The following is an 18,973-nucleotide window of genomic DNA, read 5'->3' on the forward strand; positions in this document are numbered from 1 at the left end:
CTCTTTAAGAGCGTGGACAGCTTAAAAAAGCAACTAAAGTCAGCGCACATGGTTGGTCCTTATTTGAGACTCCGCTCGTCACTTCTGGAGGGAAACCATGTTGGTGCAAAGCCAAATGATTCCACCTACAGGTTCGGAGAAGTACGTCTTTTTAGATTCTGGGCCCAGCCAGGGGAATATTCACAAGGTGAGTGATCTGTTAAGAGTATCCATCTGAAAGATTGTTACCGAAGGTGTTCTTTGGTGTAATAAACACAATTTGCATACAATTCCTTATGCTCCATATCAGATTCTCCCATACCTTCCGCAGTCATCACATTCAGGCCTAAGTAAATGTCAAGCGAGTGTCCCTTTTGCTGCTATTTCATGTTACAGGACAGCAGAAAATCAGCTTGATCTCCAGTTCAACTGAATTGTAAAGGAATTTCTGAAAGGGTTGCTTTTCAACACGTTATACATCCACCAGTTCTTGGCAGCTCAATACAGTGCAAACACAAGGAGATGATGGACCGTGCGCTGAAACTTTTCAGACACTCCACCCCAGTCTCAGATCTGGGTTGAAGCCATCATTGTTCTTTAGCTCACTTAACCACTCCAGTTCAGACACAGCTATATGCAAATCAGTCGTGACCCTGTGTTTCATGGGTACAGTCCACCCCAAACTGCCAAGTCATGTCTTCCCTGGATCGGAAACAAACATCCTGGAACCTGTTTCGGGCTTACAGCCCTCTTCAGCCAGGCTAGCTTGAATCTAGTGACAAAGTGAGCAAGGGACCCACACCTGGGCATACCCCGTCAACATTAGGGCGATCAAAGCAAACACAATGAGATGATGGACTGAGCGCTGAAAACATTTCAGATACCCACCCCCCAGTCACAGATCTGGGTTGAACCCATCATCGTTCTTTAGCTCACTTTGCCACCCCAGTTCAGACACAACTACATGCAAATCAACCGGCCCCAGGATGCTTATTTCCTGTACTTGGATTTCTTGGCCCGGAAATCAGCCTTGAGTAGAGTTGGTATCCTTTTCTGCAGGATGGAAGATCAGCGTCAGAGCTGCATTTCGAACACTTGATTTGTTACAGGACATTCATGACTGGAGTGATCCTCTGACCTGTAAAAGGGCAGTATATAGTTTATATAAAAAGCCCACACTGTCAGAAGTACAGTTCCGATGCAGTGATATGTCTGGATGTTAGAGGTTGTCCCCAAATGGGCAATGCAAGCACTAGGATATTATGTTCTATGTTCCAAGCCTTGATTGAGAATGTACGGATTACATAGCGCAAAAGACTTTCTAAAAACAAGCAACATGTACAGCATCTTCTCAGAATAATATTGTTCAAGCAAAAAATGTCAAAATAACATTGCTAAAATGTCACCCTAAAATGTGTAAAATGTCAAACTAAAATGAACCAAAGTGGGTCCAAGAGGATCTCACAACTTTTATGGTTCGAACTTGCATGGACATTAGCTACTGACACCAGTATTTTGCTCATATGGCATGAACAATGACCTCATCCAGATTTTCAGGTGTTTTCCTTAATAGACCTGTCCTATAAGGGCTCCGGGCTGGTAGGTGAAATTGCGGATTCTGGGACCGGGAATGATTTAAAGACAATTGTGCCCCTGCTACGCTTAAGTCCTTGGGGTTTTTATCGGTAGCTAAGTAATTTTGGCACCAATAAAGGATGTTCAAAGGCTACTCTAGGGGTCTTGTTTACAGGCAACACCAGCCTTCCCGACCAGTAACTGACTCAGTCCTTGGCCATGCGAACAACTGGAACTGTTCGCACCAGAAGGGGTAGCAATCCTCCAGTAAATCGTCTTCAGCCATGACTAGCAAGCTACTCTAGTTTACCTTCACAGGCCCATGCATGGCTGGTAGGAGTCCTAATTCTGCAGTTCCTCCTCTGCTGGAGTTACTAAATCAAACAGGCGAGTCTTACACATTATTCTGAGGTATTACACTATGAATTTAATTTCTTCTCTATCCTGCCTTTCTCCTTTGCCAGAGTGACATTTAAGAGGGGTTTTCCTCGATTCTGATACAGGATGTCATTCTTCTTTTGTCTCGTGTGCCAGAAAGTAAGGTTCCTGATTCTGAGAATAGTAAAGGGGCTTATTGGTACCATGCCCTGGTTCCAAAGAATGACGAAGACTTTAGGCCTATTTTGGACCTCCGCCTCCTGAATGCCATTCTGGGGAAGGACAAGTTAAAAATGCTCACTTTGGCTCTTGTCCTTTCAGTTTTGAATCCAGGAGAATTTTAATAGATCACTGTTTCCATCTTTTCTGCTATCCAGGATTTGTAACCTGTTTTAGGACAACCTTTACGGCAATCGTGTGCTGATTATCAGCCAACGTTCATCTCAGTGAGCCATCCTCCCTGACGTGCTTGTTGATGACGTATCTCAACACAACACAAAACACCATATTCCAAGTCAACCCACCAATACACAAAATAACTTGTTCGAGGCATATGAGCTGCAGGTATTACACTGTGCATTAGGTCACCACCTGGTGTTGGGCTCGGATGATTGCATGTTGTCGTCTTGGAAGAAGTCTTTGTAGTCACAAGATAGGTGACTCCTCCCTTGGAAGATAGTGGGCATGGGCATGGGCTTCGGCTCCATCCTTAGATTGTTTTTTTCTGCCACTGGGTTCGAATGCAACATTTCCGCTCCGGTTCAAAAATCCACTTTTCGAAGACTTTGACGCGCAAAGCTTTCTAAAAACAAACTTAAACTTTAATATACATAGACTCGACCGCATCACTTCGATTCCGGTCGTTGATGCGGGTTGTCGGGCCTACCCACGCGGTGAGGCCTACACCTCATGGAAAGGACCCCATTCAAAAAATGCCCCGGGTGTGGAGCAAAATTTCCATACAGTGACCAGCACGATGTGTGTAACCTGTGTTTATCACCTGAACACGACGAGTCAAGCTGCACAGCTTGTGCGTCCTTTCGATCCAAGAAGACCATTCGAGATCGGAGGGCCCGTCGACGCGGCGTGCAGAGATTAGCTCCGGATCTGGTGGATATCTTCGACGAAGGTCCATGTGTCCCAGAGGAAGATTCCGATGATCTTCAGATAGTATCTGAGGCAGACGACTCCGATGACTCCATATCATCAGGTCAACGCGTGAGTATGACTGCCCCTACCCCAGCCCAACCACCTAAACCTAAGGCTAAGGTCAAAGCTCCGCCTTCGGGGCCTAGTCGAGACCGAGACATTGCTTCGAAAGCCCTGCCATCGAGCCCGGCTCCGAAGAAAATATTAGTCTTCAGGTAGCTCCTTACTGAGCAAACCGCACGTGCCGATACGACCAGCTCCCTCGGCACCGAAACCGAAAGAAGTCCCGGTACCGAAAAAGACCCAGAAACCGTCAACTCTTAAAGACAATACAGCACTGAAACCAATGAAACCTGCTTCCACCCCAAAATCTTCGGTGCTGAAACCCACAAAACCTGCTTGCCATGCCTCAAGCCCTCAAACCAGGCCTCAACTTCGAAGAAGATACCTTTGGTGCTGAAAAGTACGCCACAAGACTATACAACAACTCCTAAGGCTAAAGACAAATGGAAACCAGGCCCGGAGCTGAAAAAATCGGCGCCGAAAGCATTTTCTGAAGAAGAGCTTTTCAGACCTGATCCTCTGCAATAGAGGATATGCATAGACCCTGAAACAGGGCATGTTTCCACCTCACCACATAGGAAGAGGAAGTCAGATACAGCACCTACACCTCCAGTCCTGTCAAGAAGGATTCTGCCACATCTCCTATCCACCCTTCTTCTCCTGTATCACCCTCTCCTGCTCTTCCTTTAAACATTTCACCTCAAAATTCTCCTCTTCATTCTCCACAACATACATCTCCTCAGGATGCTGTTGATGACCAGTATAGCTTGGGGGGAGGGAAAGACCCAGGACCCTTTTCCCAACCCAACAGGTTCACCAGACTGGGAGTATCCAAACCCACATGATGTACCAGATATTCCTGACCCACATATATATCCACCTAAACCTTCTCCCCCAGAAGACAATATTGGGTTTGGACACTTAATTCATAGCATTGCTATTGCTCACAATATCACCATGCATTCAGATGAGCCAGAAGAGGATTTTTTACTAGACACTTTTTAAGATTCCCAAAAATCTGTGCAGATACTGCCAATGATTAAAGGAGTTTGAAAAAACGAGAGAGACACATCGTATGGCCACTTTCGCTTTCGGTTTCGCTGGTCTGTTCCGGGTAAAGCAGACCGGGAACCACGCTTCAGTTTGAGGAGGGATACCCGGGTTTACTGGACACTGCTGTACTGGACGTGTCGTGTACATAAATGTATTCTGGTTCCTGCGCCGTAAGTACACGCATATCTACCCAGCACGGCTCCGTTTGAAACATGAACTGGAGTCAGGAGAGCAGGAAGAATTCAACTTCATAGTCGGTGTCGGACTCCTCCGGCGGGGAGAGTCCAAACTTACCCGGAATGATATGCGGCTCTCTTCCGTTTCTCCCCCAATCCAAGCTGGAAGTCGTGCGCACCATCAGCCAGGGCCCCAACGGCACCGTGTCCGAAGCCCGACATTCCGACTGGAGGATTCGGGTGGCGGTAAAACACATCCCGATTCTCCGCCCCGTACTGGAAACAGAAAGAAGCACAATTCTCAAAGAAGCAGAGATCTTGCACAAGGCCAGATTTAAGTACATCCTGCCAATTCTGGAAATATGCAATGAGCCAACATTTGTAGGAATTGTAACAGCGTACATGCCCAATGGGTCATTAGACAAGCTTTTATTCCAGAAAAATGATTTTCCTGAAATTCCCTTTTCATTGAGGTACCGTATTCTTTATGAAATTGCCATGGGAGTTAATTTTCTTCACAACATGAACCCTCCATTGCTGCACCATGACTTAAAAACCCAAAATATCCTTATGGATAGTGAGTTCCACGTAAAGATTGCAGATTTTGGCCTCTCAAAATGGCGTATGCTCTCATCATCACAATCCGCTCTGGACACATCTTCAGAAGGAGGAACAATCATCTACATGCCCCCAGAAGATTATGAACCCAACAAAAAATCACGAGCAAGCGTGAAGCATGATATATACAGCTATGCTATAATCATGTGGGAGGTGTTTTCTAGAAAACAGCCTTTTGAAGATGCAACAACTCCCATGCAGATCATGTTTAGTGTCTGTAAAGGAACAAGGCCAGACACCAGTGAAGAGTCACTACCAGGAGACATTCCTCATCGCGACACAATAATCTCATTAATGACCAGTGGGTGGGCGCAAAAACCAGATGAAAGGCCATCATTTTTAAAATGTTTGATAGAACTAGAACCTATAACAGAAGAGTCAGATGAAATATCCATATTGGAAGCTATTCTGCAGATTAAAAGATCCAGAGTGAGGAATAACCTTAATGTGGAGTCTAGAATTTGTCAGGAGTCTACAGCTGAACCGAAACCTCTTAATGTCCTTGAATATGAGACACAGCAGGACTCCTCAAAACGATTTTCAAGAATTCATATTTCAGGCAACATCATTTCGCCAGGTCCCTTTGAGCCCATTGGTCTGACATCAAATGCTGTTAGTCCACCCTGCGCCTGGAATCCCGCGTCTCTGAGTGATAATGAAAGCGTGTTCCTTACTTCGTATGTGAAACCAGATTGGCGACCATCAGATTTTTTGACTGAGACGGTACACTACGGCACAGCTTATCAGTGGTTGGAAATGAAGAGAGAAGATATAGTGTCTCAAATGACAGAGGCCTGTCTTAACCAGTGCTTGGATGCACTTCTATCTAAGTCACTTTTAATGAAGGAGGACAATGAACTTATCACCGCCAAACCAACAAGGATTAAAGGAGTTATTACACATGCCCCAGAAGTGTTTAAAGATCCTGTACGGCTAGAATCATAAACCCAAGGATAGAAAAAAGTACAGAGCAGCTCCTGGGGATCCTGCTTGCATTAAGGGACAGCTACTCTTAGACTCCCTAGTAGTTTCAAACGCTAGGAAAAAGGCAAACTCAAACATCAGGAGAAGCACCACCTCCTGATAAAGAGTCCAAAATCATAGATGCTTCAGTGAAAAGAATTGCTGCCCAAGCTAGTAATGCATGGCGCATTGCTATCACACAGGCCCTCCTAGCAAGATATGACAGGGCTCACTATGATCAGCTAGAAAAGCTCTTACAACATCTACCTGATCAATATAAGGCACAAGCAGATGGCCTCATACAAGATGGTAAGCTTATATCTAATGCCTCCATTAAATGTGCATTAGATGTAGCAGACACTGCATCCAGGGCAATAAACACCAGTGTCCTTCTTAGACGTCACGCGTGGCTACACATTTCAGGATTTAAGCAAGAGGTACAGACTACTATCTTAAATCAACCATTCAACCAACAACAGTTGTTTGGACAAGAGGTAGACACAGCTTTGGAAAAAAATGAAAAAAAGACACTGATACAGCCAAGTCTATGGGAGCTTTGCAGTCCACCCAAGCAAGAGGCTCTTTTCGTCACTCCTTTAACAGAGGAGGCTCCAAACAAGCTGGAGCAGACAATTCAGCTTCCTTTAAAACTAATACACAAGCATCCTCTAATAAAGGATACTATAGAGGAGGCTACAGAGGCAATAACAATAAGGGAAGAGTTTGAGGTAACAACAACAATCGATCCTCTTCCACCACTAAACAGTGACTTCCTTCAGCTCCCCCAACAGCATACCACTCCTGTAGGGGGGAGATTAACACAGTTCCTACTTGTCTGGAATTCCATTACAACAGAAAAGTGGGTAAGACAGATTATCCAGCATGGTTACTGCCTAGAGCTTACAGCTACTCCTCCAAATATACCGCCCAGACAGCGTCCAATGTCCACAGAACATCTAACGCTGCTCCAACAAGAGGTTCTCTCATTGCTACAAAAAGATGCAATAGAGCTAATTCCATTGCAACATCAAGGAACAGGGGTCTACTCGCTCTGCTTCCTAAAACCCAAAAAGGAGGGGGGCACGAAGACCAATTCTAGATTTGAGGCCTCTCAATCTCTATATACACTCAGATCATTTTCACATGATCACTTTACAACAAGTGCTCCCATTATTGCAACAAGGCGATTTTCTCACTACACTAGACCTCAAAGACGCTTCTTTCACATTCCCACCCATCCTTCTCACAGGAAGTATCTCAGGTGTTGCTAGAAGGACAACACTATCAATTCAAAGTCTTTCCATTCGGGGTAACAGCACCCAGAGTGTTCACAAAGTGCTTAGCAGTAGTAGCAGCACATCTCAGAAGACAACAGATCCATGCCTTCCCATACTTAGACGATTGGCTCATAAAGGCTAAGTCATTCAACGAGAGCGTTCAGCACACATCTCACACAATTCAGACACTGCACAACTTGGGGTTTACAATAAACTACACCAAGTCGCATCTACAGCCCTCTCAGGTACATCAATACCTAGGGGCTACCATAAACACCAATACAGCTCTAGCTTATCCCAGTCCAGCCAGGATACAGAGCATTCAAGCCTTAATTACAAGGTTTCAAAACCAACATTCTCTCCCAGCCAGAGTGTTCTTGCAACTAATAGGCATGATGGCATCTTGCATTTTTATTGTACCATATGCAAGACTGCAAATGCGTCCATTGCAGGAATGTCTAACACTTCAGTGAAATCGGGCACAAGGAAAGCTAACAGACCTGGTGTTGGTGGACAGCCCCACACATCGCTTTCTGTAGTGGTGGAACACCAACAACTTGTCCAGAGGGCGTCCGTTCCCAGAACCTGTTCCACAAATAGTACTGACAACAGACGCATCCCTGACAGGATGGGGAGCACATATGCTCCACCACACAACTCAGGGAAGAGGGACTGCTCAACAGAGGGTGCTTCACATCAATCACCTAGAGTTGCTAGCGATTTTCCTGGCACTAAAGTCCTTTCAAGTACACATACGAACGATTTGGATGAACTGGTAAGGCAGATTTGCGTACTCTTTTCTGCCAACCCCACTAATACCACTAGTAGTACGCAAGCTCAGGTAACAGTCTCTCAAACTGATCCTGGTAGCGCACACATGGGCATGCCAACCGTGGTTCACCACACTGCTAGGACACGCTCTAGTTCCACACCAAAGACTGTCTCTGACACCATCAATGCCAACGCAGAACCATGGAGACATCAGGCATCCAGATCCAAGTCAACTAAATCTGGCGATCTGGCTCCTGAAGTCTTAGTTTGGTTACCTTAACCTACCACCAGACTGTATGAATATCATTAAAGAAGCCAGAAGACCTACTCCTAGAGCTTGCTATGCTGCTAAGAGATTTGCCATTTACTGCACTAACAATCTAGTTGATATTCTAGATGCTTCCATTCAAAATATCATCTGTTACCTTCTCCATTTACAAAGATGTAATCTATCATATTCATCTATATGTTGACTTCCTGCAGCCATTGCAGCATATCTACAAAACAGAGAACATATGTTGTTATTTAGAGTACCTGCAATCAAAGCTTTTATGGAAGGATTAAAAAGAATCATTCCTCCTAGGTTACCACCATCTTCAGTATGGAACCTAAACATTGTGCTTACAAGGCTCATGGGGCCCCCTTTTTAACCTTTACATAAGTGTGAACTGCAATTTCTCACATGGAAAACTGCTTTCCTTATTGATAATACCTCTCTTAGAAGAGTTAGTGAGGTTCAAGCTTTCACTATACAAGAACCTTTTTTACAATTACACCGTAACAAGGTGGTTCTACGAACTAATCCTAAATTCCTTCCTAATGTAATTACTCCTTTTCACCTAAATCAATCAGTAGAATTACCAGTGTTTTTTCAAAACCCAGACTCTGTAGCAGAAAGAGCTCTACATACACTAGATTTAAAAAGAGCTCTTCTCTATTACATTGATAGGACCAAATCCTTTCGTAAAATAAAGCAACTGCTTTTAGATTCTCTCCACCACATAAAGACAACCCCATTTCAAAATCAAGAATTGCAAGGTGGATTGTTAAATGTATACAAATATGCTATCACAAGGCAAAACTCACATTAAGTCTTAAGGTGCGGCGCACGTTCACCGGCTGACGGCACCACTACCTCGGGAGTGCTGCCGTCGGCCGTTGAACATTCGAATTGCACTTACGCAATGGAACGTCCAGCATTGGAGCTGGACGTTCCATAGCAGCTATGAAGTTAACAGTTCCTCCTAGAGCGCACTCCACATGCAAAGTAGGAGGCTCCATGGCTTTCTTAGGGAACATTCCCCTAGAAGACATCTGCAAGGCAGCAACATGGTCTACAACACACACCTTCACTAAATACTATTGTGTTGATGTGCAAGCTAAGCAGCGAGCTGCAGTAGGCCAAGCTGTCCTCAAAACCCTCTTTCAAACTACTGCAACAGATACAAGTGACCACTGCTAGGGGAGACACTGCTGTACAATCGATGCACAGTGTAAGATCTGCAGCTCATATGCCTCGAACGGAAAATGCTACTTACCAGATTGCATCTGTTCTTGCCATGAAGAGCTGCAGATTCTTACACGCCCTCCCGCCTCCCCAGGGCCGTATCCATCCAGTTGTATCTTAATTGGATATACACACATGGACATCCTTTCTTCTTTCTACAAACTCCATCATTTCCCATTGTGGCGAAAAACAATCTAAGGATGGAGCCGATGCCCATGCGCACTATCGTCCAAGGGAGGAGTCTCCTATCTCGGGACTACAAAGACTTCTTCCAAGACGAAAGGTGCAGTATGGATTGTGCTGGCATTTCCCTTGCTGGTAGATGCCTGAATCACAAAGCTTCCTAGAGTTGGGTGAGGAAGGATGGATCTTCTGGGGCATATTTATGTCCCCTAGCCCGGATTGGCTTACAGAGGGAGTTGAACATGGTTTAGGCCAGGGTGCTAAGAGCTTTTCTATCAAAGCTTTGTTGAAAGGAACAACATATGTGAAGCAGTAGGCCCACGATGCAAGAATTCTTTTGAGGAATTTGAATAGGTCTCTAAAATAGACTAATTGTTAATGAACTACTCTCCTCAGTGTTGGAAGGGGCTGGTAAAAAGTTTATATCGGTCTATTGGAAGGTATCTACACCACAAGCATTCTGTAGGTCTAAGAAGAGGCTGAAATCTGTTTAATGATGGGTCAGTAAACCGTCCACCCCGTAGTCTTCCTTACTATGTTGAGCCTCTTGAAGCCCTCTAATAGCATCTGAAGTTGTACGATAGTACTGGCATTTGGGAAGGGGCATGAGCTCATCCAAAGTTGGTTGTACCTTGTTAATTCCACAAAAAGACAGACCTGTTCCGGGCTGAGGTTGGTTCCAAATCGGAGACAGGTGTCCACGTCAGATCTGGAGTAGGCACCACTGAGGTCAGAGCAGGCGCCAGCGCAGTTAGAATCAATTGGTCCTCCACCACAGGAGTGAAGCTATAGGCCAGCACAGATGAGGACCGGATGGAAGTCCAACTGAGTCAGTCAGCATTAGGACAGGCCCAGCCAACAGATGCCTGACTGGTTTCCTGTGGCTCAGTGGGACTTGAACGCCACCTACAGTGATCTTACATTGTCCTACAGAGCTGCAGCATGGCCTCCATCAGCAACAAACCTTGACCCTGGCACACTCTGGTATGCTGCAGCCAGTTTCGGCATAGGTTCAGAGATGGAGGATGGAAGCAGTTGGGTCCTTTGAATGCTGAATGAGTGACTTCTATCTAAAGCGGAAGGTGACAAGTCACTCTTGGACACCTTGCATTTGTCATGTCGAGTGTCTCTCTTATTCATCTTTGGTTTACTGGAGGATGGTGGCTTAGAGGGAGACTGGGAACTGGTATAGCAACTGCCTCAAGAGTTGGAGTGGGAACAGGTCAAGCGTGTACTAGGTAGAGAGGGGAACACATGCAGCCATGGTAGACAGGCTCGCGGGAGGGGTGTGAGGGGCGTGGGATGGGAATAAACTGGAATTGGGTACCTTTACCGCTGGTACTGCGCTGTCTCCTAGTCTGCACCTGGTCGCGTGTTCTTAATCCTGGTGGAGGAACAGGAAGCATCCGGCAGGCAGCATCCTGTCCCTACCCTAGGCTAAGTCCATCACAACGCTTCAATGGCAGCGTTGTGATTGGTGAGGCGCAGCCGAGAGCGCCCCTTCCAGGCCATTTTCTCAATGTAGGCTGCATCATGCAGCCTACATAGAGAAAAGAAGGGAGTGCGCATAACTGCTTTGTTCGGCCCCCCACCTGCCTTCGAGCGGGACCATCAACTAGGCACTTCTGCTTTCTCGCAATGCTAGAAGCAGAAACATAAAATGGTAGTTTTACCATTTTATGTTTATGCCTTCTGGCACTGCGAGAAAGCAGTGGGGCAATGCCCCCACACACCTATGGAGGAGCCGCCATACTTATGTGACGCCTACTTCCATATTAAAGAAAACAAACCTGGACCTATATGACCCAAACAACTACAAACCAATTACAAATCGACCTTTCCTGGGCAAAGTGATTTGCCCAAATGAAGATAACTCCATACTTTCCGAGTTCTAAACAGGTTTCCGTTCAGTATGAGGCACTGAATCTGCCCTCATCGCCATCTGGGATAACCTTAAAAATGCAGTAGACCGAAAGGAGGCACTGCACTACTCTTGGACCTTGCGGCTGGCTGTGACACAGTTGACCCTGACAGTTTAATCCAAAAACTATACGAAGCCAGCATATAGTGGTCCCCTCTCGACTGGGTCGCGTCCTTCTTTGAAAACAGCACAAATGTCATACATTCTTACTCTTTCTCATCCAAATTGTACTACACAAAAGAAGGGGTCTCTGAAGGCTCTATCATCTCACCATGCTTTTCAACCTCTACATGTAGCCATTACAATGATCAATTATTTTCAGCTCACAAACTATTTGCAGATGATACACAAATACTTCTACCGAAGTGTACTACATATGCCTGTACATGTAAATATGTATAATTTGATTATATGTATGTATTTAGATATGTGCATTTCTTTGTACAAAAATATATACTAGTTATGGTTTAAAAATATATAGATATTCTTTTAGTCTGTGTAACAAATGTTTATATTACTTATGGTTAATCTTCCAGTATATGGAGACCCTAAACAAAGTGGGACACCAGGTGTCTCACTTATACAAGCTTCTCCACCCTAGCTCCTCCAAACTTCCAAACTCAATGCTAAAAACACCACCTACTGGGAAATGCAGCTAGGCTCCACACTCACAGAGCAAGAGATGCACACCCTTTGGGCGGTCCCATCAAAAAATATGATCTCCCCAGTGCTAGCGCAGACGAAATTCTGGCTACTACACCAAGCATACTGGACACCAGCGAGCTAAGCGTCTTTAGGACTTAAAGACGACTGCTTCTGGAACTGCGGAACGAAAAAGGGAGATCTAGCGCACCTCACATTCCAATGCATTAAGGTTAAAAAAATTTGGGAAAAGGTATTCAAATTCACTACTAAGGCCCTAGGCTGCATTCTAAAAGCAGAATTTGCGATAATAACCTCCGCAAACATCACAGCGAATATAGCCACACGAGAAGACCGAAACCTCCTGGACTTCTTCCTAATGACAGCGGTGAAAACAGTGCTAGCCAAATGGAAGGACACCACCAAAGCCACTTTCAAGGGGTGGCTGAACTGGGTGACATACCTAAGGGGGGCCAACAGCACAGCACTAAAAAAGACACCTTGGAAGAACCCCAGCAGAGGGATGTGGTCGACACTAGATACATTCCTAGGCCCTTACGAACCCCCATGAACAACGTAAAATAGGCTATAGATGAAAGAAGGTACCCCCACAGGAGATCAGCGAAGCTGCAAGATGTAAAGACAGGACGGAGTGGCGTGGTAGAAGTGGTCTCCAACTCCCTCGCGAGGCTGACGGTCAACCTCAAAATAACCGCCAAAGACCTTCAGGTTTTGTTTTATATTATATGCACCCTTAAGACACGAGTCCAACCGCAGATAAAACATTTAAAAAAAAATGTAATCAAATGTATATATTTTTTTAATTTGTGCTTAATGTGCATCTTACTGCATAGTTTTCATGTAAGTGTATTGATCAGATGTGTGTGGGTCTCTGTTTATTTTATTTATCACAATATGTAAAGATGATCATAACTATTGTACTTATAAGTGCTTCACTATTGAAATATTGAGAAAAACCTAAACATTAAATAAAGTAAATTCTAAAAATGCACAGATAAATTAAGTTTTACGTATAGCAACACCTGCATGTCTGAACTTCTAGCTATCTATCCATAGTTGCACATATGGGACATTATGCATTACAATTTTATATTTTACCTGACCAAGAAAACAATCATTTGTTAAGAGTGTTTTCAGTTTATAAATATGATTATACTGAAAGTAGATATTTCGAAGGTCTTAATAGTGGGAGATTTTAATGCTACTTTCTCTAATTATACACAAACCTTATATCTGAAAGAAACACGTTAGTGTTAGATTCCTTACCTTAGAATATCCCCAGGCGTCAGTCTGGATCCGGAAACTTTTGCGTAGCAGTACCCCTGCGCGTCGGTAGGCGTCGTCTGCAGGCGTCCCCTGCGGCTCCGCGTCCGTCGTCGGCGTCGTGCGCCGTGATGACGTCGCTGGAGTACATAGACGCCGCCTCCGCGCGCTGACGTCAGTTCTTCTTTTTTCCGCGCCAGTGGACGCAGATCTGAAGAGCAGTACTCCGGTCTTTGACCAAGTTTTTCGATTATTTTTTTCTCTATTGTGCCTGATAGGATGCCAGGATTTAAGAATTGCGATGGCTGTGAGCGAACGATGTCGGTCACAGACCATCACCGCCTCTGCCTCCGGTGTCTGGGCCCCGACCACGACGTGGACTCCTGCGTCGACTGCCGGGCCCTTACCAACAAGGCTAGACGGGAGCGGTCCCGCAAGCTACTGGAGCTCCGGGTGTCGGCCCCACGTCGGGACCGGGAGCGGTCCCGGTCCGGCCGGAGGTCGAGAGAGCGTTCGAGGGAGCGGTCGCGGAGCCGCGCCGGGCGCTCCGGAAGTCGACGCCACTCGTCATCCTCGTCAGGTAAGAAGCACAAGAAGTCGGGGCGTCGTCATCGTACCCCCGACTCCCCCCCGACGCTCGCGCGATGCGGCCGGGGGCTCGGGTGACCCCATCCCCGCGGCTCCGCGAGAGTCGCCGGCGCGGCCTGCCTCATACCCTCCGGTCCCTGGGCATGGTGCGACGCCTGAGGAGATCGAGGCGTTTCTCATGGCCATGAGGGCGCTCGCTTCTCCGACGGGGCCTACGGCGCCTTCGGGCCCAGTGCTACCGTCTGGGGGCCCTGGCGGTTCGGGTGTCCCTGCCTCGGCGCCGTCGGGTGCTCCGGCCCCGGCGCCGCCGACGGCTCCGACCCCGGCGCCGCAGGGGCCTTCGGGATCGGCGCCGGCTGGTCTTCCGGCCTCCCCGGCGCCGTTGCCATCGGGGTTACCCCCGACGCCGCCCCCGCGCGGCGCCGGTTCTCCGCTGCCGGTTCCGGCCGGCGGTGGGGTTCCGACGCCGGCTCCGGGCGGCGCCGTCCCCTTACCTTCTCCGACGCCGGACGCGGCACCGGACGGGCGTCGATCGACGCCGGCCCCGGCGCCGATGGGGCCCATGAACCCCGAGGAGCCGGTCTTCATCATTGACTCCGAATACGGAGAGGATGAGGAGTACGGTGAAGGTTGGGAGGGGTCCGAGGACCCTCTGGCTCGCGAGTGCCAGTATGACCCGGACTGGACAGGTGACTTGGGGGATGCCAGTGGTTTGGACGACTCCCCTAACCCTGGTTTGATCTCTCCTCCAACCGTGGCATCGGTGGAGGGAGCTGCCTATTCTGTGGTGCTGATGAGGGCTGCCAAGGCCTTAAACCTTGAGCTCCCCGTCGCGGCCGTGAGGCCTAACATCCTCACCGAGGTCTTCAAACCGCAGTCATGCCCATTGGAGCCTCTGCTGCCGTTTAATGAAGCCTTGTCTGACGTTCTGTTGGGCACGTGGTCCAGGCCCGCTTCAGGTGCGCCTGTTGATCGGAACGTGGCCAGGCGCCACCGTCCTTGTCCGGACGACCCCAAGTACCTGTCTACCCACCCCACTCCTGAGAGTCTGGTGATCCAGGCCTCGACCTCCCAGTCCGCATTCCCGTCGGCCCCGCCCGACCGGGAATCCAAGAGGTATGACCAGTTTGGCAAAAAGGTCTTCTCGTCCATTAGTTTGGGCCTGCGGTCTTGCAACACCGCCTGCCTCTTGGGCCGCTACACCCACTCTGTGTGGGATACGGTCGCGGAGCTGCTGCCAGAATGCCCCATGGAGGTGCGGGCAAAGCTCGGTCAGGCTGTGGCTGAGGGCCGGGATGCAGCGAAATATTCAATTCGGTGTGGTCTTGATACGACCGACTCGCTGGGCAGAGCTATGTCTACGACGGTGGCGATTCGTCGTCACGCCTAGCTGAGATCCGCCAATTTTTCGGCTGATGTCCAAAATACTCTGATGGACATGCCGTTTGATGGCTGTCACCTGTTCGGTGACAAAGCGGACCACGCGCTGGAACGCTTCAAGGACTCCAGGGTCACGGCCAAGTCCTTGGGTCTCTCGACCCAGCGTCAGCAACCGGGTTCGTTTCGTCCCTTTCGTGGCCAGGGAAGGGGCGCCCCCACACGTGCTGCCAGCCACGCGCCGCAACAATCCTTCCAACGCGGTGGCGGCCGTGGAAACCGCCGTGGTGGCGGTCGGGGACAACGGCGGGGTCAGACCACACCTTCCCCCGCAGCATCTACCCCAACATCCTCCTAGTCCGTGCTTTCGGCCCCATGTGACGCCAGTGGGTGGCAGGGTTCGCCATCACCACGCTCACTGGCGCACGATCACTTCGGACAGGTGGGTGCTGCAAATTGTCCGAAGAGGCTACTCCCTCCCCTTCGAGACCTCTCCTCCAGCCATGCCACCGCAGAACCACCGTGTGTCGGGGGACCACTTGACACTTCTGCAGGAGGAAGTTACGGCCCTCTTGGCCAAGGGGGCCATCGAGCGCGTTCCTGGGCCAGAAGTAGGGCGTGGTTGTTATTCCCACTACTTTCTGGTGCCCAAGAAGGACAAGGGGGGCCTACGTCCTATCTTGGATCTAAGGAACGTCAACGGCTTCCTCCGGAAGGAGAAGTTCAAGATGTTGACGTTAGCTCAGGTCTTGGCTGCTCTAGACCCGCAAGACTGGATGGTAGCGTTGGACTTGCAGGACGCCTATTTTCACATCCCCGTCCTGCCGGCCCACCGGCGTTACCTGCGGTTCACGGTAGGCCAGGAGCACTTTCAGTTTATCGTGCTCCCCTTCGGCCTTACCAGCGCCCCACGGGTGTTCACAAAGGTGATGGCGGTGGTCGCAGCCCATCTGCGCAGGTTAGGGGTTTCAGTCTTCCCCTACCTAGACGACTGGTTGTTGAAGGCGGGCTCGCCCCAGACAGTCGTCCACCACCTTCAGATGACGGCAGACCTCTTGCACGACCTGGGGTTCTCCATCAACGTGCCGAAATCACACCTGTGTCCCTCTCAAAAGCTCCTTTTCATCGGAGCGGTTCTGGACTCGGCGCAGTTTCGGGTTTATCCTCCGGAACGGCGGGTTCGGGATATTCAGGCTTTGATTCCCATCTTTCAGCCGCTATCCCGAGTCTCGGTCAGGCTGACGCTGCGGCTGCTGGGACTGATGGCTTCCTGCATCCTTCTGGTGCATCACGCCAGGTGGCGGATGCGGGCTCTGCAGTGGGACCTGAAGTTTCAGTGGGCCCAGCATCAGGGCAACTTGTCCGACCACGTCTTGATCTCGGAGGGCACTGCGAGACAACTGCAGTGGTGGCTTACGGACCGCGATTGGGTCAGGGGCAAGTCCCTCTCCCTTCCCCAACCGGAGCACGTTGTCGTGACGGACGCGTCCCTCCAGGGCTGGGGTGGCCACTTGGGAGAGGCAGAGATCAGAGGCATCTGGTCTCCGGCGGAGTCCCGGCTCCATATCAATCTGTTGGAGCTGCGGGCGATTCGTCTGGCACTGAAGGCATTCCTCCCCTTTGTCAACGGGAGTGTAGTGCAGGTGTTCACCGACAACACCACCGCCATGTGGTACTGCAACAAACAGGGCGGAGTGGGGTCGTGGACCCTTTGCCAGGAGGCTCTGCGCCTCTGGCAATGGCTGGAAGGTCAGGGCGTGACTCTGACGGTTCAACACCTGGCAGGTTCTCTGAACGCCAGGGCGGACGAACTCAGCCGTCGGTGCTCGATGGATCACGAATGGCGTCTGAACTCGGACGTGGCGCAAGGCATCTTTCTGCAATGGGGAGAGCCTTGGTTAGATCTATTCGCCACAGAAGAGAACGCGCAATGTCATCAGTTCTGCGCGTTGGAGTTTCCAAGACGGCACTCGCACGGCGACGCCTTTCGGCGCGAGTGGAGTTGCGGTCTGTTATACGCCTTTCCGCCTATACCACTTCTGCCCAGAGTGCTGAAGAAGATCAGGCGCGACCGGGCCCAAGTTATCCTTGTGGCTCCGGACTGGGCTCGAAGGTACTGGTATCCCGAGCTACTCAGCATGTCAGTCGGTCCCCCGATCCGCCTGCCCCTTCAGGAGGACCTTCTGTCGCAGCAGCAGGGGACGGTCCTCCACCCGAACCTGTCCAGTCTCCACCTCCATGCTTGGAGATTGAGCGGCGGCAGTTGAGGCCATTTGACTTGCCTCCTGAAGTCTGTGATGTTATTCTGGCAGCCAGGCGTCCCTCCACTAAGTCGGTATACGCCTGTCGGTGGAACAGATTTGTGGCATGGTGCACAGCAAAGGCTGTGGATCCTCTTTCTGCCCCTCTTTCGGAGGTTCTTCTGTTTCTTCTTTCTCTTGCCCAGCAGGGCTCTGCTCTGGGCACTATCAAGGGCTACCTTTCTGCCCTTTCAGCCTTTTTGAGGCTTCCTGATCAGCCTTCTTTGTTCAAATCCCCGATTGTAACTCGATTCTTGAAAGGCATCACTCACATGTTTCCACCTGTTCCGTTTGTGATGCCTCAGTGGGATTTGAACCTGGTTCTAACTTTCCTGATGTGTGCTCCCTTTGAGCCCCTTCATTCTTGCCCTCTCCGTCTCCTGACTTTAAAGACGGCTTTCCTGGTTGCCATCACCTCTGCCAGGAGGGTGAGTGAGCTCCAGGCTCTTTCTGTCCAACCTCCTTTCCTGTCCATTCATCCTGACAAGGTGGTTCTGAGGACTAGACCTTCTTTCCTGCCCAAGGTTGTTTCGGCCTTTCACATCGGGCAGTCCATCACCCTCCCTTCCTTCTTCCCGCCTCCGCATCCTTCAAAGGATGAAGAGCGGCTCCATCGTCTGGACCCAAAACGTGCGCTTTCATTTTACATGGATCGCACACGCCAGTTCCGGGTGGATGACCAACTGTTTGTTGGCTACGTGGGTGCGAAGAAGGGACGGGCGGTTTGTAAACGAACCATCTCTCGATGGGTCGTCCTCTGCATCAAAGCGTGCTACTCTTTGGCTCGGAAGGAGCCTCCTGTTGGGCTGAGGGCCCATTCCACTCGGGCCACGGCGGCTACTACTGCCCTGGGCCGGGGAGTCCCCTTGCAGGACATTTGCCAAGCGGCTACGTGGGCCTCGCTGCACACCTTTGCGAGGCACTACTGCCTGGACAGTCAAGTCCGGAGGGATGGCTTCTTTGGCCGTTCTGTCCTCCAGGACTTTCTGGTGTAGTTTTGTATTGGTTCGCAGACCCACCACCGGGGTTGGTATTGCTGGGGTATGTATTCTAAGGTAAGGAATCTAACACTAACGTGTTTCTTTCAGATGAACAAGTTACTTACCTTCGGTAACGATATATCTGTAAGAAACATTAGTTAGTGTTAGATTCCTTACCGAACCCACCCA

The 18,973-nt window shown here is 49.2% G+C and overlaps 2 protein-coding genes across 2 annotated transcripts in view; both read left to right on the forward strand.

Annotated features, from left to right (window-relative positions):
- The window catches only part of RBM44 (RNA binding motif protein 44), a 1,989,784-nt gene that overhangs the window by 618,023 nt on the left and 1,352,788 nt on the right, over positions 1-18,973 (forward strand). The window lies entirely within an intron of this gene.
- LOC147731295 (receptor-interacting serine/threonine-protein kinase 2-like) lies at positions 4,198-5,936 on the forward strand. The gene has a single exon (XM_086958620.1). The coding sequence runs from the start codon at positions 4,497-4,499 to the stop codon at positions 5,934-5,936; it is 1,440 nt and encodes a 479-aa protein (XP_086814746.1). The 5' UTR covers positions 4,198-4,496.

This window comes from Lissotriton vulgaris, chromosome 2_1, assembly GCF_964263255.1.
Source record: "Lissotriton vulgaris chromosome 2_1, aLisVul1.2, whole genome shotgun sequence".
Classification (NCBI taxonomy): Eukaryota; Metazoa; Chordata; class Amphibia; order Caudata; family Salamandridae; genus Lissotriton; species Lissotriton vulgaris.

What these genes read in the sequence shown, in the direction of transcription:
- LOC147731295 (XM_086958620.1), top strand. Translation starts at nt 4,497, where the DNA reads ATGATATGCGGCTCTCTTCCGTTTCTCCCCCAATCCAAGCTGGAAGTC.